General features: G+C 39.8%; 1 protein-coding gene across 13 annotated transcripts in view; it reads right to left on the reverse strand.

The window, feature by feature from the left end:
* Positions 1–25,671, reverse strand: part of CELF2 (CUGBP Elav-like family member 2) — a 464,286-nt gene that overhangs the window by 72,680 nt on the left and 365,935 nt on the right. For all 13 annotated transcript variants that reach the window (XM_054178211.1, XM_054178222.1, XM_054178214.1 and 10 more), the window contains one exon: positions 5,112–5,160. In XM_054178211.1, the coding sequence (XP_054034186.1) occupies positions 5,112–5,160 (49 nt within the window). The remainder of the gene's footprint in view (positions 1–5,111; positions 5,161–25,671) is intronic.

Genomic DNA, 25,671 nt, shown 5'->3' on the forward strand with positions numbered 1-25,671 from the left:
TTGCCAGGTGCAAGACTCTACACTTGCCCTTGTTGAATTTCATTACATTTCTCCCTGCCCAACTCTCAGTCTAAGTCTTGCTGAATGGCAGCACAACCTTCTGGTGCGTCAGCCACTCCACCCAGTTTCTGTAATTCTAGCATTCTGTAATTCTGTGATTTTTAATGCTGCTGGACTTAGGGTGGGAATCTTTTTCCCAAATAGAGGGACCCAGTGTGACAAGGTGAGGTGTCTGTTTCAGAATGAGACAAGTTGTTCTCATAAATCCATTCATCACTAGCTCTCCAATCACTACCTCAGGTGCTCAGGTATTGTGTTTGAATCCAGAGTGCTACGTTAGCCATCAAACATTATCTGAGATAAATCTGACTCTGCTGGGGAAAGCTTTGCTCAAACTGAGCCTCTTGCCTTCTGACAGCAATACATCCAACTTGCAGAATAACATCCTGAAGGGTCTAATTTGTTAGCTTTACTCAATTTGCCTCGGTAATGAGTATTTCTTGCAGGCTGTATTAGATTGCTTGTGGTAACCCAAGAGAATAAAGGAGTAGAGATTATTTTCTCTATGCTACAAAAGAACTAAACCCTATAATAATCATGGGAAATCTCTCTGAAGATTCAACAAAATTTCCTTTTCTCTCCTCTAAACTCCCAAAATTATGTCCTGAAAAAATGAAAATTATATTCCTTATTATAAATTTTTTGAGCTGGTCAGTTAAAGAGTGAGTTTACCATCCAGAAGTTGCCTCCTTTGAGCAAATCAAGAGCAGTTAATTATGTATAAATGGGATTTTTTTTTTTTGGTTGCTTTTTCTTTTCATCCAGAAGGGAAGGGGGGGAAACAGGCATTTTTTTGTCCCTATTTGTAAGCCTGTGAAAAACCCTTGCATACAATCTGCCAAAGTCACACCTGAATCCAGAGCTGCCTGCATTAATTATCAACTTTACTAAGCGTTAGCGCTAACATATGGCATCTAATTACTCCTTCCAAGTGGGCAAAATTGTGATGCTTAGAATTTAAAAATTACTTTTACAAATTTCACTACAAAAATAAATACAAATAAATTTTAAGATCACAGTTATTCCCCCCGCCCCCCCCCCAAAAAACCAACCCCAAACATTTTTTTATTTTCCCTAAAGTGGTGATGTTTTGATCCATTTAAGAGCATACTGTCTCAGGATATGTGCCTGAAAGTATTGATTGTATTCAAATCCTGATCTAGAACACTTGAGTATTTGCTAAATTGTAGCACACTAGTGGCCACAGACAACTTGAAGTCAAGCATGTGTTTATGGGCTTTTATTAACTCTAGCTGCTGAAAGCTTGGTGGAAGAAGAGGCTGAGGAGGAGAGGCTGAGGGAGCTGGATTGTTTAGCCTGGAGAAGAGGAGGCTTAGGGGTGACCTCATTGTCCTCTACAACTACCTGAAAGGTGGTTGTAGCCAGGAAGGGTTTGGTCTCTTCTCCCAGGCAACCAGCACCAGAACAAGGGGATACAGTCTCAAGCTGCACCAGGGGAGGTTTAGACTCAAGGTGAGGAGAAAGTTCTTCACCGAGTGAGTCATTCATCATTGGAATGGGCTGCCCAGGGAGGTGGTGGAGTCACTGTCCCTGGAGGTATTCAAGAGGGGATTAGACGTGGCACTTGGTGCCATGGTCTAGTCATGAGGTCTGTGGAGACAGGTTGGACTCGATGATCCTTGAGGTCTCTTCCAACCTTAGTTATGCTGTGATACTGTGAAATTAATCTTCGCTTCATCTGCACGAGAGATGACTCAGACACATGAGCTACTGTACAAAGGGAAGGAATGAAGATGACTGCATAGATCTATCAGTCACCCAGTTCCTACAGAGAAGAAAACAGATCTTCAGGTTGCTAAAGTCCTAAACATGCAGAAGTGCCCACACACTATTCCATACCTATCTCTCAGCTTCCACAAGGTGAGTTTGACATTTTGTGCTATGGAACAGGTTCCTGAAGGGACACATAGAATCATAGAATCAGTCAGGGTTGGAAGAGACCACAAAGATCATCTAGTTCCAACTCCCCTGCCATGGGCAGGGACACCCCACATTAGATCACGCTGGCCAGAGCCTCATCCAGCCTGGTATGCACCTCCAGGCATGGGGCCTCAACCACCTTCCTGGACAACCCATTCCAGGGCTTCACCACTCTCATGGTGAAGAACTTCTTCCTCACGTCCAGCCTGAATCTCTCCACCTCAAGCTTCATTCCATTCCCCCTAGTCCTATCACTACCTGATATTCTTACTAAGAAGTCCCTCTCCAGCCTTCTTGTAAGGCCCCTTCAGATACTGGAAGGCCACAATAAGGTCACCTTCTTTTCTCTAGGCTGAACAGCCCCAAGTCTTTCAGTCTGTCCTCATAGGAGAGGTGCTCCAGCCCTCTGATCATCCTCATGGCCCTTCTCTGGACACATTCCAGCATGTCCATATCCCTCTTGTAATAGGGGCTCCAGAACTGGATGCAATACTTCAGGTGGGGTCTCACATACATTTAAGGATGGGAAGAGTGATAGAGAAGGAGGAGCATTTTATCCTGGTACTCCTGGACTTAGATGCTCATTTAAATGCTTTTTGCAAGGCACTCAAGATGGGGAGGTGACAGCTTATTGGACAGCAAATACTATTCTTTGAAAATTGTAAGATGACAGAAGAGATCCCTCTCCCTTCTTACCATGGAATGTGAACAGATCTCTCAAGTCTTCACAAATGTGCAAGCTCAGAAGAACTGTAAGGAGCGTTCTACTTTTCTTTCCACAAGCTATCATGAAATTTTTATCAAGAGAATTTCTTTAACCTCTTTGAAACTTGAGAAATATGACTTTACTGATAAAATGTGGGATCCTCCCACTACTCAGAAATCAAAGGGTTTCAATCATTCCTCAAAAACTCAAACAACATCATGAAATCCAAGATGCTCTGGCATGCCTTCTTTTTTTCCCCCTTTGAACTTAACCAATCTGGTCGAAGAGGTACAGTTTACACTTTGCTGTTGCCATAGATAGTATACCTCCTTGCATGGATAACCTGAAGAATTTGGGAAGCACATGCCAAACAGGCCTCCACATCCCCTATGCTGTTCTTTCTCTTTTTTTTTTTCTTTTCCTCCATGTTGCTTGCAAACTCTCACCTCTTCCATGTTTCCCATGTCTATGTCTCATCATTCAGGGGAGTTTTATCATTGTTACTATCATCATGATATTAGGTTGCCTTCTTTCCCCAGTAATTTAAAAAGAAGAGTTCACCACCTCCAGAACTTGCTGACCAGAAATACCTACGCTCTTCAGGAGTCTAAATGTAAAAAGGTATTTAATTTCACAATTACAACCTCTGATCTGTCAAAGTGTTTTCTCCAAAACATAAAGAAGGCAACAACAGCAAAAAACCCCTAAGCCCTCACAATTTTCATGCTAAGGATAGGTGAAAGAAATCATGAGACTATTCTCACAGTGCAGACAGGAATATCATGCAGGTAACCCCCCAGTCTAACAGCAGCAGCAAGGAGCTAACCTATCCTGGTTTCCAAGAAGATGCTACTTGCAGAGCCTACAGAATTTGCACAATTCCTCACAGAGCATTGCCAATATGTTCAACGTCCTTTAGGAAGAAAAACTTCAAGCAATAAATCAATTTTGGCCCACTACCTTATGTTTTTCTAATATGCCATGAAACTTGAGGTGAAATTAGTAAGAAGAACTCATTGAAGCTATACTTAGTTCAGAGGGTCCAGGCCAGTGTTCCTCTACTTAAGGGCAAATTGTGCTCACTTCAAACTCAATATAAGGGGAATGGAGTTTGGATTCCAATAGTGAAGTTCTCCTTGACCACAGTGGGGCCTGAAAAGTTCAGTCCTTCTGCCCATGCAGATGCCTTGGCCTTTCTTCTGAGTATTCAATGACAGCAAGAAATCAATATTAAGACTCAACCAAGGAAGAAGAACGCCACTCCACTATGAATGGGTAACAGCTCAAACTTCCTCTGTGGGTGGCCAGATTTGTTTTGAGAAGTTATCAAAATAGGAAACCTAGCATAATGTAAAGTTTTAATTTCCTTCCAAACTTTATAAATCCTTAGAGAAGCCTGAAAATGGGATGCACTACAATTAGTAAAAAAAGAAGTCTTAAAAAAGCCTTGCGGAGAGATTTAGAGCCCAATCATAATTTACATTTGCAGGTATGTAGATCTCTAAGTGCACGGCTTCTGCCCTGATTACTAATTAATGAGGTGCAAAGATGCCTGTTGGAGGAACCAGCTCTGATTATGTGGGCCTTATGGGAAAATGAAGCTCTTGCAATCTAAGAAGGCAGATGATATCTTTAACGTATATTTTAGAAAATTACAGGAACAAATCAAGGGGCAAAATATACACATGTATATATTTTTAAAGAATCACACACAGCCAGGTTGCGTTACCATCCAATTATCTTATTTCCTTGAATATACAAACCTGGCATCTTTAATAGATTTAGCATGCTGCCTATTTTGCATGTCATATACATCCACTTAGACAGTGCCCTAGTATTCTGAATGGATATTACTGTCTTTAGAGCATTCATTTTACAATCGTTGCGAGGAATAAATATACAGAGAGCTGCAAGGTGGTTTTCCCCATTCAGAACCAAGCGTATGATTGAAACCTAAATTTGGCTCTGATTCAAAACAGCATCATTCTATTAAAAGAGAGTTTAGGCAAATGTTCAAGGCCCAGCAGCTGCTTATACAGTTTGTTAACACAGGAATGGGTTTTGTTTCTCTTCTTTTTTCTTTTCACCATTAACATTTCATCTCTGTCTTATTAATATCGTGTGCTTTTGCACTTCCTCACTGCTAGGAGAATACAAGGGAAAAATGTGTGTAGTGAGGTAGGCTGCAACACAGAGAAGACAGTTTATCAGAGCATTTCCTTCTTTCTTTCGAGAAGAGAATAAATGGAAGTTCAGAGCAGGTCAACATCTTCCCCAGCATGTCAGGTGTAGGGAAAATACCTCATACAATTTTCACCACCCAAGGAGTAAAGCAAAATCTCTCATAATATTGTGTTTGCTTTAGAGAGAGTCATGTTTAAGTATATATAAATTAAATACATACCATTTGACTTTTCACTATCTGCAGGTTTCATCTGAATAGGATGATGCATCTAAAAACAAAGAGGAACAAACAGTAAGGCAGGTTGGATAGTCATTAAAAATAATAATCAAGAATCAGTTTTTTAATGAAGGGCTAGAAAGATACATGATTAATAGCCAACACTGAAATGCTATAAATTCAAAAGAACATTGTATTACAGGCTTTTAAGAAAAAATGAAATGGTAAAGAAGTATTTTATAACCAGGAAGATTAAAAGAACCCAGATCATTCAGCCCACAGGACTCATATAAAACTTTAATTTGCTGTACCTAGTTTCAGAAGACCTCTAAAGTTACAGTCCCTCATTAGTTTATGGCATGTTTGGTTTTTGTTTTACCAACTTTTTCTCCTTGAGCTCAACCACTGCCAAAACTGAGATGGAATTTTCAAGTAATTTAAGAGATATCGAGCATTTCAAATGTACTCAGAGGAGTTCAGTTTGACAAATGAACTATACTCACAACTAAAAAAACATGTGCTGATTCTTTCAGGACTAAAGAGGAAGAGACTTGTGCTTCCTGTAAGAGCTTCCTATAACTCTTTAGTAGTTTTTTTTTTCTCCCCAGGATATGTTATATATTCATTTATAAAGCTTCCATCACAACATGGCACAATTTGGGTTTCCATAAAAACTAATACTTTCTCCTTTTCAACCTCTTCCTCATTTCATATCCCTCCTACTGCAGTAAAGCCACAGAATCATAGAATTGTTTTGTTTGGAAAACAACTTTAAGATCATTGAGTCCAACCATTATTGAACATTACCAAGTCTGGTACTAAACCATGTCTTTTAGCACTGCATCTCTGCATCTTTTAAAGACTTTCAGGGATGGTGATTCAGTCACCTCCCTAGAGAGTCTAAACCAGTGTTTAAAAATCCTTGCAGTGAAGAAGTTTCTTCTAATGCCAAATCTTCTGGAAGTCCCCTGATGAAACTTGAGGCCATTTCTTCTTGTCCTATCACTTGTTACTAGGAGGAAGAGACCAACACTCACCTTGCTACAGCCTCCTCTCAGGTAGTTGTAGACAGTAATAATATGTCCCCTGAGGCTGCCTTTCTCCAGGCTAAGCACCTCAGTTCCCTCAGCTGTTCCTTGTAAGACCCGTTCTCCAGGTCTTGGCTGTTTCATTAGCTTCTTTACGTTTCTCTGGACTCACTCCAGAACCTCAATGTTCTTAAAGTGAGGGTCCCAAAACTGAGCCCAGTACTCCAGGTGTGGCCTCACTAATGACATGTACAGTGAAACAATCACTTCCCTGGTCCTGCTTGTCACACTATTTCTGATACAAGCCAGGATGCTGTTGACCTTCCTGGCCACCTGGGCACACTGGTGGATCATATTTAGCTGGCTGCTGATCAACACCCTCAGGTCTTTATGGGCAGGTTTCCAGCCACTCTTCCCCAAGTCTGTATTGTTGTATGGGGCTGTTTTGACTCAATCACAGCACCCAACACTTGGCCTTGTTGAATCTCATAGAAGTGGCCCATCAACCCAGTCTGTCCTGGCCCCTCTGTAGAGCCTACCCTCAAGCAGATCAACACTTCCTCCCAACTTAGTGTCACCTGCAAACATACTCAAGGTGCATTCAATCCTTTCATCCAGATCACTGATAAAGATACTAAAGAGAACTGGCCCTAGTACTGAGCCCTGAGGAACAACAGAAACCAAGCCTCGTGTGCATGCATGGCATCCTACATTGGCACACTTGCTATGGTGTATCCTCAGCTTCCCCAAATGATGCTCTCCCTTAAACTGTATTGTTGATAACTGCAACACAATTTTTATTAATGGTGATTTCTGATGTTTCAGGAATAACAGCACCACCACAGTGGAGCTCCTTCTGATCAGTGCATGTGGCTTTTCCACTAGACATTGGTTATAGCCAGCCAGGTGTCCACTGTGAGGGATTTGGGTAAATTTTGTTACAGCTTCTCCAAATCTCTCAGATCTGACCTCACATTGAGTTTCAATGTGGGAGACATTTAAGCTTGCTAACCCTCCACTTTTCTTTCACAGAGCTCTGCAGAATTTCTGCGATTTGATTGCACAACCCTTCTGGCAGCAGCAAGGCCACTGCCTTCTCTCTCCTCAGCAACTCCTCACCATTTCACGTGAGCAGGTGAAAAATTCATGCTTTTTCTGGTTTTGTATAGTTTTTCAGTACAGTAGAGCTGAATATTGACTGAAAATGTCAGAGGCAGTTCTATATTTTATAAGAAAAGGCTATTGTGGCAAACTTTGGGAAATAAAAACAGCTGAGCAGGAGAGAATATCCATGCACTCAAATGTGCTTTCAAAGCAGCACAGAAACCCAAATCTGCATTGCTTCTGGTGGAGCCACTTTTCCTCCAGGGACAGAGTTGCTAGCTTCTTCTGAAAAGCTAAAATATTGCTGTGAATGTTTCTGTAAGATTTGTTCAAAGTCCAGAGTGCTCCCTGGCCCTGGAAATCAATGCACTCCTTGTACAGCTTGCAGAACTCCCCACTGAGCCCCAAGGAAAAGGCAAAGCCACAAGGTGGATGTAGTCACCAGGATGCATAAATTTGCTTCGATTTTAACAATTCTGTTCTCTCTGAATCATTTGTTTCCCCATAGGGCTTTAATACCCCAGCACTTGTCTGCCACCGCTCTTATTCGATCTAATTTATATATAAAAAAGCAACTTCTGTTGTACTCTGCTTTAACTAGTGCTTTACACGTATTCTGGCATGAACAATGCATTGGACACTGCAGGTGACTTTAATTTCATGGGAATGTGATGCAGCATGTCTACTCAGTAAGTAAAAAGTGAAAGAATAAAAAAAGGTGTAACTTGCTCCATGAGCCTGTTGCAGATATTGACATTTTTGAACAGCAATGGAGTATTGAGAAAACAGAGGAAACAAAATTTAGTAATGGAAATTTGGGAATATGCAAGTTACAGATGAAAAACCCAAGTCAAATCCAGACCTTTTCTAGACAGACAATCTCTCTCTCTTTATAGCTGCCCCTAAGTGGAGATATTTTGAATAAAGGCAATTCCAACAATATTAAAAGCCTTACGCTTTTCAAACTGCTTGAACCAGTGAAACCAACTTTAAATCAAATTAATGTAAAAAAGCTATTTTTGCAGTACCACAGTCACAAAGATCAGTGTTACCTGACAAACACAGTTACCACATCAGAAACTTCCGTTGTATGCAATTACCCCGAGCTCATTAAGTCAGTAGTCTGTTATTTTCACAAAACATGAAGCAGGATTTAACAAAATGCTTCAATTGAGTTCTGACTTGATTTCAGAAGTTCCTGGTAAAAAACTGTGATGCAAATTTGCATCAGTAAGCTGAAGTCAGGAGTGATGCTGTTTTGCTTAACAAAATTATACCAATGCAAAACTAATAAAAGATTCAATCTGTCCTGGGGAGTTGAAACTCCAAAACACCCACAGTAAAATGGATGCAATACACAAACATGGCTTCAGTCAAGAGGAAGGTGGAAAAATACATTACTGACAGTTTCCCAACATGAGAGGGCTCATGTTGAAGCTTGTTTAACCCTGACCATCACCAACAGACACGTTAACAACCTTTAACACTAGATTCAATAAAACATGCCATTTATAACCTGAAATGGGTTTTACAGAGTCACTGGTTCGCATCTCATTATTAAACTCATTGCTGACCTCTAGAGACAACTACCGTGACAATACATATTATAAGCTCCCTACCCATAAAATATTTAAAAGTAGGTGTAAAAAAGAAAAGAAAAGAATGAATCTTAAAGAAGTGTGCGGTGAACAGGAAAATTAAAGGGCCAGAGACAAAGGCTAAATAGGTACTATCCTTTCACTCTACAATGAGCAAAAGAGAAAATAATCTATGCGTTTTATATCTTGCTTGTATAACTGCAGGCTATAAAATAATAAAATAGCTGTGCTACCCAAGGCTCTCCAAAAGATTATAGACGATATAAACCTTTTCTCAAATTAGATGCCACCCACTAGAATCATGTCATATACTGAAATGAAGGATTTCATGTCTTACTGGAAACCTGTTATTGTAGCTATACATCACAAAGCCATACACTTATGGATCTCAAGGTAAGCGATTCCTCAGTATGTCATATTGTTCACAGAAACCAGGAAACATTTTCTTCTGTGCCTGAAGAAAGCTTTGCTTATGAAAATATGGTATTTGTGAATGCACAGTTGTAACTAATAAATAGGCAAAAGCAAGAAAAACAAGCACAGTAAATAGTTTCAAGGCTTTACCATCTTCTTGTGCTCAGACCATATAGTAAAAATGAGCAACACAGCTCCCAGGAAAGATTTTTTGAATGTGAGCAGCTCCTCCTGTCAAGCACTGTGCATGAGGATATCAAAGCCAGACTGGAGTATGGGCTGTAAGGAACAACCTCTCTTTGGCAATATTTTGGAAAGCTCTACCAAACCTGTGCAACAAGTAACAGCATGACCTGCCATTTGTCTGCACAGTATCTATCCATAGGTCTCAAAACACACCATGCCACTGCTTTACAACCACAAGCAGGCAAAACACCTCTGGCCCCAGGTTGTGCGGTGCCTTGCGGCAGCGCTGGCAGCAACATGGAGGCTCCATCTGCCCGCTTCCTGTGCTGTCACGGAGGCCACACAAAGCCTGAGGCCAAGCATGTCACTGCTTCTCCTTGGGCACATCCCAAGCAGGGGTGCTGATGCAGTCCACAGGAGCCAAAACAGTTGTCAAACATGCAATTCTGAAAATCCCCCTGAAATCAATGAGAATTTGGCCACTGGCTATGCTGAGGGCAGCAGAAGGCCCAAGCCATGGCCTAGAATTACAATTGACTAGTTACATCTTTTTTTCCTCTGTCCTTCTCCTGAGTACATTCCACTGTATGTAAATATAACTTCATTAGAGAAAAAAACACATCAGAGCAACCCAGAGCAACCCAAAAATCTCTCAAAGGCATGCACCCTCTCCAGTTTTAAGAGTCTTAAAGTCATCTTTCCAACAATAATAATGCTACCTATTTACATTCTTGTCAAAGGCATGTGACATCTGCATGGGAGAAAACAAGCCGGCTAAGAGTCTATTTCTGGCAAAAATATTGCAAGGAAATTAGATTAACCTGGGTGGAATTCTATCTGGGAATTTGGAGTCTGTTGTGGTGATTAAGTCATCATTTCTGTCAGATTACTCTAATCGGCTGTCAAATATGATTCCACAACCCCATCTGTAACTTGGCATCCTAGTTATTCAGTCGATGTTACCTTCTGTATACAAAACAAAAACCAAACAAGGAGGTGTGTGCAGCCTAGCATTTAGCAGAGTCATTAGTTGTGATTACTATTGTGTGCTTGCACATTGCGCAAGGCGATCAGCTTATGGTGTGTTTTATTTTGTCTAGGGATGCTTCAAATCATGTGCAATCTTAAAATCTGAGTGCTAGGGGTGTACGGGAAAGAACTGTCTCCAGGCATGGCTGAGCATGGGATTGGCATGCTCTGATTCACCACCGTATCTCTGGCAATTGCTTAAACCTCATTTTAGAGCTGTCATCATATTTGGTAGAAAGGCTTTTGGGCACCTGCTTTCCATCCATTTTCTGAAGAGAAATGGGCACTCAGACACTAGGTAGGCAAAAGACTTCCTGCAAGCAGTAATTTCTGGGAGTGAAGCAATGTTTGTATGCTGAGGCAGTCAGCACTCTAAATGTTTGGTATTGGTTGGTTTAGTAAGAGGTGTTTTGTTACATATGCGAGTAAGTTTGTCTTATAGAGGACTTCAGTGATCAAAAAGCAGGAAATGCTTTTCAGTGAAGATGAAGGACTTGACTTCATCAATTTGTTGCAGCTGTGTTCAGTCTGTGGAATTTGGGTGCCCTCAGCACCTCTGGCCAAGTATTTACACTATGAAAAAATAATTATTTTACAGTCCATTGCAAAACCATCTTCATACATGATTACTAGATCTATTACCAGCTTATTCTCTGTTCCCACCACTGCAGACTGCATGTGCCTCACTCCTGCCATTCCTTGTGCCTTAAGGAAAGAAAACCACTTATCAAGAAAGGACCCTGAATGCACATAAACCTGCCTATGCCTTCACCCATCTCAGTATGTCAAAGACCATCACCTAAAAGTCCTGTAAAGTCAAGCAATGTCTGACTTTACACCATGGGAGTCTGCGGGATGTGTGTGGAGGATGTTATCTATGACGCCTCACTCCTTACCATTCCTCTCATGATTGCTCTACAACCCTTTAAAGCCATCAGCAGATATCTAGAGCTCTTAGCATTTTTAGACTTGTCCCCTTTCTCTCTTCCCTGTCATTTGCCACAGCTATAAGATTCTAGCCATGCCTCAGGTCAGTTTGTCCCTTACCTGTTACCCTTGCAGACTGCATTGTGGGGAAACACAGCACAGAATTGAGCTAAACCTTTCCTCAAACAAAGGGTAAATTTGAAGAAGTTGGGTTATTCACATAACATCCAAATCAAACTAACTGCAATAGGATAAAATGATGACAGCTTGCATATATCTTGTAATTTCAAGCACTTTTGGACTTGCTTCTTGCTAGCATTAATCATTGTTGAAACCAAATGGGACTTTGCCACATTTTGTACATCTCAGAATTGTAAAATGGCAGGAGATTACAAAGGAGAGAGAAAAAGAGATGTAAGACCTTAATGAAATTCTAATATTCTTGGGGAAGAATAATAAATCCATAGAACAAATAGGAAAACCAAAGAGCAACAGAGACAGGCTAAGGGTGTGGGAGAAGAAAAACATCTAAAGAATCAGCACTATGAAAAACAGTGGGAAAAATTTGCATTATTTGCCTAACTCTGGTCTGGAAATTAATGTAAAGTTTTCTTCTAGCTCCTGATCCAATTAGTGAGTGCAATTTAATTAGATCAGTAGCCTAAGGAAAAGAAGAACCCAAATCTGTACCCTCCAGATTCCTGAACACCTTCACTGAGTCTAAAAGTCCAGAAGGAATGTATTGACCCACCAGAAGAATGGGAGAAGAAGAGAAAATCATCCAGAAGTACCAGAGGATTAAGTGATTTTCATTGTCTTCAGAGATCAATTTTTTTCTGACTATTATGTGCAGACACCTCTACACACCTCCCCCAGCCTCCCATTTCAGCTTTCAGTTCCCATGTTTTTCAGTAAGATCCTTTTGGAGGAGCTTCTGAGCACAGTTCTCACATCACTTCAGAGCCAACTGATTTTGATTTTTTAAAGGCTTGCGACTCAGAAGTAATACAAGCTTCCTAGACATGAAAGAATTGTGTTTTCCTACCAAAGACAACTGTTTAGAACAACTTCTCTAGGGTCAAACTAACTTGAATTACACAGTCAATATCTGGCTACAGCTTCAGTGAACCTCTCTGGGAACCAGCATGGTCTCTGAGGCCAAATAAATACTAGTGAATAGCAGAGGCAAGGGACTGCTGTCTGGCTTTAAAGAGAAGTGGTGTGGCAGAGTTTGCATTTACAGAGCTATACTTCTCCTTTCAAAACAGGATGGTCTTGCCTGTACTTCCTGGTCAGAACAGTGTCTAGCCCATGTTATTCCCTTAAATATTCCCACACACCAGACAGGAAAGTGTTAACCAATGCCAAAAACAATGCTGCAGTTCTGTTTGCTTTGCGGTCATAGGCTGAACTTTGGATTCCCAGTATTGGTTTAAATAATATACCTTAGTTTATTCACAGGTACATCTACAATGTAGACTTCCACAAATAAATGCAAACCAGTAGCTGTAACTGCCTGAGTGATGACATAGCTAGAAGATTGTTTGCTGTCAACCTTTCATAAATCCCAATTTAAGGGACTTAAACTGTGTTAGGTATTCATGCAATTTTAGCAGTGGAAGAATGTGATCTGTTATTTGGACTCCTAGATTACTGTCAGACATATATATATATGTGCATGTATTTTGGAAAGAGAGGGAGGAAGGGAAGAAAGAAGAAAGAGAAGCAGAAGAAAATGAGCATTGCTCATGGGTGCTAAATATAGTTCAAGCAATAATGCATCACATCATTATTTTCTATTTAGAGCAGAGAAACAAGCATATAGCTTGCTTAAAACAAGTTGTTTCTTTCACTGGAGAACACTAAAACTGCTGAAATTCAACAACTTTTGGAAGCTTTCCAATTCAGTCATTTGTGATCCACTACACTCAAAGTGTTTTAAATTCAAGTTATATTGAACATTAGCCTGAGAGACTAAAAACAATGTTGTGCTTTAAAATAATAATAATGTTCTAGTGAACCCTTTCACAATCCCCCCCTGCATCCTGCTGTTCCTCCCATACATTTACTAATTAGGCTATGACACTTGGTTGCCTTTAAAAGTTGTACTCTTGTATAGAAATGAAAAAGTTACCGGTCTTAGAAGTGACAACTTCACTTCCTAATGTACAAATAACTACTGTTGCTCTGTTAGCAGTTCTAGTCCATTTATTTAATTTCTTCATTTCTTACCACCCACACAAATGGCAACAACTCCAGGACATATGCAAGCCAAACGGAGTGGATATAAGGATGGGAGGTATGACCAAATTTCTCTCTTCAAAATCACATGGAAACCAAAGCGATTAACTATCTTTTCTTCAAACAAATGAGCCTTTACAGAGCCTAGTCAATCCTAAAAATAGACATTAAGTGGGATTCTATATCTTGTTGGGAATAATGCCTTGGGGATATTTTGTATCATCCATGCTTAAAAAGCAAACCCATTAGACATCTGAGCAAGACATCAGATATTATTTTAACAGCAAGAGTTATCCATCTCATCTGGAGCGGCAATAACTTCTGTTGACATTTTGCCAATTGAAGTTTGCATGTCAGTGTGTTGGATTTTTCCCCTTTGCATTAAAATGATAAGGCACAGAAAGATAACAGAAGTCTCTCTGTGACATTAATTGACTCAGTTTTAGCACCCATTCAAGGTAACCGTGAACAGCAAAAATTGCTGCCTATGTTTCTGAGGAGAAAATGAAGCGTGGTGGAGCAGCCCAGTGTCATGCAGGGAAGGCACTGCGTTGCCCACAATGACTATCTGAAGGGAGGCAGCCGAGCTGTCCGCACCACAGCAGACCCTGAGGTCCTCACGCTCTAATTGATTTCTCCTCCTAACACGACTGTGAGGTGCTTACTGCTGCTATCTCTTTTTAGCAGAAAGGAAGATGATGAAGGAAAAAAGGCACAGAGTCTACATGTGATTCATCTGGAATTATTCTGCAATCAAAGCCAAGTCTCTCAAGCTGAAATCTTGCAGTTTTATCACCAGGTATAGGCAAGGCAGTAATGAGCCTTGTATTCCACACAAGCATTTTATTTTTATAGTCCTACTCCCCAGATACCTTACTCAAGAAATAATGTAAGAACCTGAAGCAATGATCCAGGATAGCTGCAGGAGCCAAATGCCAGCCAAGCCGTTGTGGATTTGGGATCTCAACTAATAATTCAATCTTGTGCTTCATCGGGTGGATTTGCCCAGCATGATCTAAGATGCCAAGACTCAGTTTCCAGCATGACACAAGCCTCACATTCAATGTCCCACTGGACATGACTCAAGTGTTCTGAAGCTGTATTTTCTTCCATCTCCCTAACTGGGCGTTGGGTTTCAGAAGTCATCAAAAGGCTGATACTTAAAAAGGAGTACTCTTCCTTCATATCTAAGAGAACCATCCCTTTCCACGCCTCATATTAATATTTGGAAAACAGCCAGAGCAATGTCAAAACATGCTGCCCAGCATCCTATCTTCTATGTAAAGTCTTCCCATCTCCCACAGGAATGGAACACTTTAGAAGGGGAAGACAGCAAAGTAGAGGCTTATGCTTACTTGAGTGATATGCAAAGGCACTTTTCACGTTCATTCTCCAAGCAAAAGTTCCTTGCTTAGGAAGCACTCTCAGTGCTTCCTGATGGCACACTCAGGGAAATTTGGTCCTCCTTCAGGATCTTTCCTGATGCCAAATGGAACTCTTCAAGTAGCTGAGGCTGTGGGCACCATTTTAGGATGTTAATGTTTGAAGCTGGTCCACATGAAAACTCCTCCTTTTCCATACAAATTCCTCTGATACCACATAAACATGTAGGATGACTTTTAGAAATTTATCAAAAAATGAATGCATCCCTCCTTCTTGTCCCCCAGAAGCACAATCTCAAATAAAACCAAGATAAATTATCTTTTAGGCAACTGATGACTGTGGGAAAAAAAAAAAAAGTTTAAATGAAAGGTTTTTAAAAGCCTGCAATGGCTTTTGTAATGCAAAACACAAACTTGGTTGTGACTGAGGGCATGGCTAGCAGGATATTAAATGCTTGCTTTGCAGAAGTTTTATTCTAAGATTTACGTTGTTCTGTGCTTGCATGTACTGTTTCCTCTGTGAACTATGCTCTGGGAAAAGACCACGTGATTATGCTCAGCAATATCCTCCACATTTGCCAAGCTGAAATTCAGGAAATAACCCTTTAAAGGGAATGATCAGCAACAGCAACATTTCAGAAAAACAGGAAAGCATAGTCAGGGGGCCTCCGTTTCACAACTCTATCTCATCAATACGTATCTTCTCCATTTTTGCCTTTCATTCAATAAGAGAAACAAGCCTCAACCACTCTTTCAGTTTCATGTAACAGATTTTTCTGTTCATTTACTGAGTGGATCTTCTGCCTGACTCTTTCTGCAGCATGGAAGGTCACCTTGATCCCACAACACACTTCATCTCCTCTTCTGACAGAAACTAGAGTCTATTATTTGGTATAAAACTCAAATTCTAGGCTATGGGATTTTTATTTTTTTATGCAAACCTTTTTTCCCCCTAAAGTTCCTGTTGGAAAGCTTTCATATTTGCATTACAATGTACCAGCAAGAACATCTTTTAGCTAAAAAGTGTGACTGAGGTAAGTCTAAAATAAGCCCCCTAAGCATCCAGATTATAACTTCTATTGAAATTCTACCTTTTGAATTAGAGCAAAGGCTACAATTTATAGAAAGAGTTGGCACTTATGATGTGAGGCTGCCGCCATTTTCATCTAGCAAAGCTGCAGAGCAGTTCTGAGTCCAGAATACTTGATTCACAATTCCTGTTTCTCCAGTAGTCAGTCAAATTCCTCCTTACTGCCAAACACAGGGTAATCTAGATTTTTTTTCCAAAGGTCAGATATGACCCCCAGACTACTTGTCAACATCCATGCCTCCATAAATATTGCACAGAATAGCCAAAGCATTCAGGTAGAAAAGGGTTTTTGAGTGAAGATGTCAAAACCCCTACTCTCCTGACTGAGATCAGCTGAGGTAAATAGTACAGTTCTTTTTGTTTAACCAGCAGAGCCATAACATTTTACACCAAATGAGGATATGGCTCATAAATTCTATTTAAGCTCTCCATGAGCTGAAGTTACAGGAATTTTCCACAAATAACCAGTATCAGCATCCAAATAAAAGCTCTCAGTGTTATGCCAATACTCTGCAGTGGCGAAATAATCTGGCTGTAGGGAGAGAATGAAAAAAAAGATAGCTTGATGTTCAATCAATCTATGAAAACAGAATGTTAGGGCAATCTCAAACCACAAACACATGCTGTCCACACAAAAATATGATTGTCCAGTAGTGTATACACACAAACAGCAGTAAGAATCTCAGTAAGGAACCATGTAATTTTTAACCACCTTTTGTATGAATGCCTTCTCCTTAAATCTTTTAGCACCTCTCTAGCTAATGTGTTCTGCCAGTATTTTCTTTGGGATAAAGAAAGCATTTTTTACTCATTCTCAACATGCAGTATACATTTATAATGCTCTTCTTAAAGGAATTGTAATGTATTTAAATATTTCCCTCAATAGGTGCTTGGGAAGCTAAACAAACAAAAACTCAAATGGGCAACATTAGTAAAACATGTATTTTTGAGGAATGAGTCAGTTCCAGCTGGCTATCGTGTTTGGACCAAACTGTGATTAAGCTTTCATTAGTGAAAGGGACCGTATCTGGACCAGTGAGGCCAAAATCAACCTCCCTCCACCCATCTGCAGAGCTCTGAACTAGTATCTGACCCCAAATAGGAACTTTAATGCATTTTTTTCCAGAGACTGGGCCTCTTGATTCCCTTGAAAAGAACAGCAACATGCTTCATCCAGTGACTATAAATGTCAGTATGAGAAAAGCTGTATTCTCTTACTTATTCTTTATATTGCTATTCTACTCAATTAGATGTTTTCTCTGTATTGTGCCCCATGAGTAACATCTTCATGCACAACTTGCCTAAAGGTCAAAGAAATCTCTTTGCAGAGATGGCTTCAGGTGGAACAGCTGGAGGCCACAGAAAGCTATCAGCAAAGTCCTCTGATAAAAACAGCTGAGCTCAAAGCTCTCACATTATTCATGCTATATGCTCCAAAGGTAACGTTTGGAGCTACTGGGAAGTCTTGAACTCTTGGTTTCTTGGCATATGCCATTTTTTCTGAGTGGGGCTAATGCAGCCTGAGGGCTGCTGCAGTTTTGGTGAAGCTAACAGAGGGCAATGAAAGCACAGGGGAGGATGGCATGGATGCAGAAAAGAAATTTTCACCAAGTCACACTCTCTACTTTTGGCTCTCATGTCAACAGGGAAGAAAACAAGTGCCAGACATGAAAGCTGTTAGCTATCAGGCTAGTTTTAAACTGGGACAAATCCATGTCATTCTTTGCAAAATGAATAGGGTTACAAGAGGCAAGGGACATGCCTGCCTGAGTAACCCTCAAAGCCTCCCAGACAAGTGCATAAGCACAGCATTTAAAATGTCCGTAGCTCTTCCGTACCAACATCTTTTGTGGTGGTTTGGGGTTTTTTTGTTTTGTTTTGTTTTGTTTGTGGTTAATCACATGTTTTTGTACAAATAGGAGGATTCCATATTCCCATAAGCATAGCAATTTCTTTCACTTCTTAGTAACTGCAGAAATAAGAGATGAAAAAAATCCAGTAGCTCATCTTGAATGACTTAATGCCAATACAGGATTACTGCCTATCATATATTTTCTAATTCTTTCCTACCCTAAATGCCCCTAAGGATTAGGATTTAACTTTGTTTCTTTTAGAAGATTATTCTAATTGGACGGAAACTGTTTTTATTTCCTGATACTTGCTCTACGTTTTGTTTCACCTCTTATGACGGTAAATCCTCAATTCTGTCTATAACAAAAAATAATTGTTATTTGTCACTGGCATTTGGGCCTGGAGGAAATAAATGCACCATCTACATCCATGGTGCCATGATGCTTGCCAAGGCACTCCTGCAACAGCCTTTATCCTTTCTGTATTCCTTGCAATATTTGAAATGAACATACTGTATAATAATACAGCACACTTTCCTCTAAGGGATTGTCATGAGTTAGACACAAAATAATATTAGTTGCTGTACTTGCTGAAGTGATGGTCTAGAACATAAACTTCCTTCAATTATTTGAGCCATTCACAGCTGAATAGAAATATAAAGATATCGCATACCTCACATCTCTGCATGAGGCTGTAATCCCATCAAGAGATTCTGGCCGTGGTAAGGAGCACAAGTATGTTTTGTTTATTTTCATGGTGGAATTACAAGCTTCACTTATGGAGGTACCTGATTTTCAGTTCTTAGTTTAAAACTAATCTTATCCTCTTATTAGAGTCTTATTTTCCACAATCTTATTTTAGTCATTCCAGAATCCTGTGTTCTCTATCTGGAAATCAGTGATAAGGCTCTATTCATACTTTCTTAAAGATCATTACAGACTTCAAATTACTCTTTTGAGAAATGAGCTTCTTTCTTTCTCAGTTTTTTTAACCTGTGTTTCTTCTTCAGAAGAGAAAATCTCCACTCGCTGTAATTTGTAATGGTTTGCAAGGGGGGTTGGGTGAGTGTTCCTAGGATGAATGAAAGAGGCAATGTATTCATGAGATTCCCTGATACATTGCAAATTCCATTTCCAAAGAAGCAAAGTTGCTTATTCTAACCCCTGCTTGTGTATCTCTTCCCCCTCCCTGCACCCCACTCTCTCCCCACAGTGGGAGATAGCCCATCTCTGAGTTACAATAGGGCAAGAGCTGGGATTGACTACAGACTGCTTTAATGCCATCTTTAATGACAACTTGTGAAGATTAGGAAGTTGTCAGAAACAGGTATCAGCTAAAGCTCCAGCTTGCTTTGTGAAGTCAGTCTGAATTAATTAATGGGTAGTTTGCCTTTGATATTGCTTTGATATTGGGCTGCAGCTGGATAAAAATCAACCACAAAGTAAGCTACATTTTGTTTACCACTGCTTAAGACTCTAGTTCAATGTGCTTTTTCTTCTGCAGTTTTAGCTTTTTTTAACTTCCCTGGCACAAGGCAGTAGAGACAGGTGCTTGCTAATAAATGGAGTTATGGTGGCATGTTTTTCAATGACTGCTTCTCTCCACTCCTGGAGATACTCAGGGTACATTCTGGGAGCAAAGCCATTACTGATTTCAACAAAGCTGTAAGTGAAAAAATGGACTGTTCCAAAAATTAGACAAGCATTATGCTTGCCCACTCTGGTACTGCTTTTCCTGTTAAAAAGTATTTAACACTTTAATGATATTTACTTTCTGTTTTAAAGGGTGCTGATCAATTGTTCCACACACTGAGAGCCTAAAATATAAGCTGTGCAAGTAGGGGTCTTCCTTAACTTTTCAGGGTGGGAATTTAAGGCCCCTTATAATGTCCCCAAAGAGGTGCATGCACCCAAATGAATCCCTGAACATTTCTAGCAGCCCCAGTGACCCTGATGGAAAAAAAGAAATAATTGCTCTGCACACCACTGGTGAACAGCAGACAAAGAAGTGGCTCTTCGAAGTAAACTGATGATCATTTCTTCCACAGAATGAGCAAAAAATCAATTATCTCTCTGGGTCTGCAAAGATTATTTTTAATTAGGCAGAATATAATTGGTCAAAGCATGTTATTAGAGTAGAAGGCTCAGTCAAGTCACCCAGTTCCACCTGGTTTTCCAGAACATATGGGGTTTCTAATGACCACAGAGAAGAAAGAACTTACGTTTTCTCTCAGTATGTATGTTGTCACATACCGCAGCATAGTGTATCTAAACAGTGTGGTTCATTACCTGACTGAGAGGGGAGAAAACTAGCTAGAGATGCCTCAGCTTCCTGCACCACCATGGGAGTACAAACACTAAATGAGACAACATCACATCCCTTTGATAGCAATGCACAGAGACATAGACCACCCAGCTGAGGTCTTTGTAAGAGGCAGCACAGCTCACAGGGCTGGACACAATGGCTGAAGGATGCTAAAGTCTCTCTGCCATAAACACAACATGAAGCCCAGGCTCTTTAGTTGTAACTCAGGTTTGTGGGTGCCAAACATTGCTATTCAAGCAGGTACATGGGATCCAAGGGCATCTCTAATGATGTTACTTCCAGAGGTTGTTTATGATTTGCCTTTCTAATTTCACTGTTTTCCTAACAGTCAGACAGTTAGGAAGGCTCCCTGAACTAGTTTCCATTATGAAAACAATTCTAACAGCTCATGTCATGGTGCTAATGAGACTGACTGAAGTACCTGTACTTTCTGTTCTGGATAACAGAAAACAGCTAACACTAGCAAGACGATAAATAGCTGTTTAAGAGAGTGCCTGGGCTATTACCCTTAGCTAAGCATCTCAACCTAAATCTTGGTGAGTTTTGCAATACCCTACAGTGCTCCAGTCATGGCCTCTCAGTTTTGTTCAGAGATTTCCATTCTGAAGTGCATAGGAAAAGGTTCTTCCATCAGTGATTTCTAGGTGCCCAGCTTGAAAGTAATATTCTGTGAACAGATCCTCCAGCCTCACTGAATAAGATGTTCTAAGTTGGATGCTAAATTCTGGAGGCATTTTGTGAAGTCATGACCTGAACTGTTTGGAATTATGGAAATCATAGGTAAAGCCCAATGCCACATGCCAGAATAGTTTAGGGATGGGCTTCATATTAGGGAACTTTTCTGAGGTTAAGCCAGTATTTTGTGTTATTTAGTTTCCATTCAATCAGGGAAGTGATGGAGTCACTGTCCTTCAGATGTTCAATAAACATGTGGGCATGACACTTTGGGACATGGTTTAATGGCCACGGTGGTCTTAGGTTGATAGTTGGACTCGATAACCTTTGAGGGCTTTTCCAACCAAAACAATTCTATAATTCCATTATACTATGAAGCTGTGCAAAATTAGCCCTGAACTACTCCAGAAAAGCTATCTAAAAGAGAGAGTGCATCTGACTGCATTTGCAGCTGGGCTAATGTGCCCTTGCCTCTCAGCAGATGTGCTGCAGCAGGGAAAAGCAGCAGTCTGATATAATTATCTGTGACCTGAAATAGTTTACTGATGCCCATAGCTGGTGCAGCTCTGCACCTTTCTGACATACCCCAGGGATCAGGCTGGGGCATTAGCCCTCCACCAAGTAAGGCAGATCAAGGTTTAGCCTCCTTCTCCCACTGTTTCAAGTCAATAGATCTTTCTGTAGTTTCCTGTTCTTGTCCAGTATCTTCCAAACATTTGAAGCTTTGCCAAGTAATAAAAGTACTTACGGGATCATGGACTGATATCCAGATATCACAGTTCTCGAGTCATTGCCCTCAGTGCTAGTCAACAAAGTCTTTTCCTTGCTTTCTCTCCATCCCACTGGAGCCTGATTATTTTCATACTCAGTGGAACAGAACATCATTGAGAGAAGAAATGGTGACCTCCATTCTCAACTAGGTCCACTGGTGAAGTTTGTTAGGTCTAGAGTTAAATCCTTACAAACAACAAGCCAGAGAGAACATGAACTGCATTCTCCTGCATGCCAGAACACTATCTTAACCAAATCTGCACTCCATCCTTCACTGAGAAAAAGGGACAACGTAATTATGGATTAAATGTTTTGCTTAATTTAGAGAAGTTATTTTCCATTATTCCCCCTCTCCCTATGCCTGTACAACATACATCGTTCTGTCATTAATCTGCAAGTTCAGCTATTTACAGAGATTTCACTGGGCTCCTAAGTCACTTTCCACTGTTTTATGAATTCATGGCTGGTGATCCATTCTGTGTTTCACAGTAACAGTAGATGCAAACCCATCTGAATTTAATGAAAACATTGATTTTTCATCTAAGTGATGAAGTCAGGGCAATGTTTTTTGAGGGGCAGAGATGGAAGTGGCATTTCTGCATAACTGAAAAAAACAACTTCTGAGCTGGACAAAATGTATCATTACATGGTTCCACTTGCATAGTATTCTACAGGAAGAAATGGGCCAGATGCACTTTCCCAACATCAGTCAATGTCTTATAGCTCAGTTCCTAGGAATAGGCACTCCCTGGGAATTCTCTGCTTTCCCATCTGGTTATTTTTATCATTTAAACAGTTCTAGAATATTCCAATCCTTCATTAAACAGCATTTGGCCATGCTATATGGGTACTGAATGAGTTTAATTTGTCATCATAAATCAATCACTCTAGTCTCTTAACTAACTTAATTGCTCTTTGAGCTCCCTTTCTGTTTGTCCAAGTCTAAGTCACTGATATCTCATATTCAGGCTATTATTGAAGTCATATTGGATGATTACCTTTTTATTACAGGTAATTTTTACATAATATTCATATAGTACTGACAACTCATAAGGCCTAAAGCAGAGAAGGATATGAAAATGTTACTTGAGAAAGGAATATGCCAGGATATTCATCAGGAATGAACTAATGAAATGAACACTTTGGGTTTTTTTGCTTCTTGTTGGGCAAACAGTATTTTATCAGAAAGTGAATGTGGTGACAACATTCACAACAGTATGTTGTCATGGATGCTTGCATTTTTAAACACATTATTCTGAAGGTTAAATAACCTGCTAAACTGATTCTGTACAGTGCTCCCATGTTACAGCCTCTTATGCCTTGTGCCCCTGAGAGGCTTTGGTGCTGCTTTGAGACATCAGACCAAATGTGGTTTACCCTCAATATGAAAGCTGAGCTGGGCTGTATGGGTGAAGGGAAGCCCCAAGGCAGACCAGCTTCATGCTTATGATTGTCAGTCTGGTGCAGGACAGAATAAACCTTACTGTGAATGAGCACCAAAAGATAGGAGTGATCCAAGTTCCTCTTAAAAAATCAGTTTTCATATTGAACACCCTTAGATGGAATCTAAAGTTTCTTTACAACCAGTGCACAATGCTTAAAGTTCCCTCTAAGCCAGTCCTGTTTCACTATCACACAAACAGCATTTCATTAAACCAGTAGTGACTGTTACAGTGTTAAAAAAATTGAAATATCTTTCCCTCAACTTTTCACAAAGCCGCTGATATTTTGGAAGGCAGATATATCCTACAAACTTCATCTTGCTGTTAAAATTTTAAGAGCTTTCTCAGAACTGTATGTCTCCATTGTTAAACCCTTAATTAAATATATTCATACAGCTAATGTTCTAATTTCATGCCAGAACTTCAATACAAAGGGTTTGCTGCAACTTGGAATATATATATCTCACTTGAAATAAGAACCACGTAAACCATTAGTCTGTTAACAGTGTAGGAGTGCTGTGGCCTAAATCAGTGCAGGCTGTTAATTATTTTCTGTGATAACCTTAGCCATGAGGATATATGCAAAATATAGAACCATAGAATGGTTTGGGTTGGAAAGGACCTTTAAAGATCATCTAGTTCCAACACCTTCCACCAAACCAGGTTGTTCAAAGCTGCATCCAGTCTGGCCTTGAACACTTCCAGCTATGAGACCTCCACCACTTCTCTCTCTTCTCACTGCAACTTGTTCCAGTGTCTCATTGCCCCCACATATACCCTCACACTATATACATATAGGCATAACCAATTGTGACCATGTCAGATCAGTTCAACTTCAAAGACAGAATAGACTCCAAAGATCTTTAGGTGGAGATTTTATAAACGGATTCCCATTTACTCTGACTTAAATAGCTTCTGCATGGGACTAAATGTATATTTATACATCTATAGAGAATCCAACCAACAAATAATGCTCTCATGTTACCTATCTGCACTTAACTCTTGCTAGGAAGTCCCACATGATTCATTAGTCAGCAAAACAGAGCACATCAGGCTTTTAAGCTAATGCATGTTAAAACTAAAATAAAAAGCATCAGTGCTAGAAAGGTGGCTAAAGCAGACTGTGCCTACAGCTCTTTGTGGTTTGCTCTCTATACAGAAGCCAATTTTCACTAAGTAGCAAATTAGAGTACAGAGGGACTAAGATTATTACATCTAACTGAAGGTACAGAACAAATTTAGATGAGTAGAATTTATTGGATTATTTTGTTTAGGGAATAGAAGTTAAACACCTCCAACAAAGCCAGGAGAGTCTTAATGAAGATGAGACTGGTTAAAGCCTCAGTTCTACATCTCATCCCAAGTAAGCACTTTGCAGATCATTATTACATTCAAATTGAGCTTTTCCTTTTTCTCCATTCCTCCTTTTAAAATAAAATCCAAACCACTGTTCCAAGACAACGTGACTGCAAGTTGAATAATACAAACTGCATCCCCATGAGCTAGGATCTGAGCTATGCGCTTGCATGTTATATTTGAAAAGACACATCTGGAAATTCATGTTGTTCATTTACAAGACATAAAAGCTACTTGTGATGCCAGCAGCAAGTAAACAGAAGACAACTGTCCCTATTTCATTGATATGTATCATATATACCAATATGCCTGTATTTCTCAAACACTCTGTATCTTTTTCTCTGCCTTGTAGCAATCCTACTACAACAAGTGATATCTAAAGACGTTTTTTGGGGAAAGATAAAAGCTCCATTATACGACAAGGAATAATGTGACTAACAGAGAGATTATACTAATCATGAGTAAAAAGATGTTTGATCCTACTTATACTGAAAGTTTTTAAAAATGGGGGAAAAAAAAGTTCTTTTGAATGAATTTTATCCTCAGGAAAAAAATGATTAAAACCAGAAAAGCCTTGAGATGTCAGCTGGTGACATGTTTTTCTCCTTTATCTTTTTTTGTTGTTGTTGCTGTGAAAAAAATATATCTGAGAGAATACAGCAAAGTGCATCATTAACTTCTTATTAATTTTATAATACAAAGGCAATTCACTTAAAATAGTGGTGCTGCAACTTTAAATTACAGAACTAGCTTGGTATTTAATGAGAGATTTAGCACAGCGGGGTTTCTGTTAAATTAAGTTGTGCCTTCACATCACAGTGGGAAAACAGGTGTATATTGGTTTAGAATTATGGAAATGTTGACTAATTTCAAGGCTTGTAATCAAACAGCAAGGCACCCTGCAATATTTTCTTCCAAGATTCTGAATTAATCATTTATGTCTGGTCTTATTTGCTTCATGTCCACTAAAAGGATACAGCTCAAAGGAAGAGATAAAGCGCTTCTGTTTTCATGTTTCTGTTAAGGTTGAGGCCCATGCAAATAGTAGAGATAGAGCACTGCAGGCTCAAATACCCACCTCAATCAAACTGAATGTGAGGTCTTAGAGGATAGATTTTACACTAAACTCCCACCTTTTTGGCTT

The sequence above is a fragment of the Dryobates pubescens genome, chromosome Z, assembly GCF_014839835.1.
Source record: "Dryobates pubescens isolate bDryPub1 chromosome Z, bDryPub1.pri, whole genome shotgun sequence".
Lineage (NCBI taxonomy): Eukaryota > Metazoa > Chordata > Aves > Piciformes > Picidae > Dryobates > Dryobates pubescens.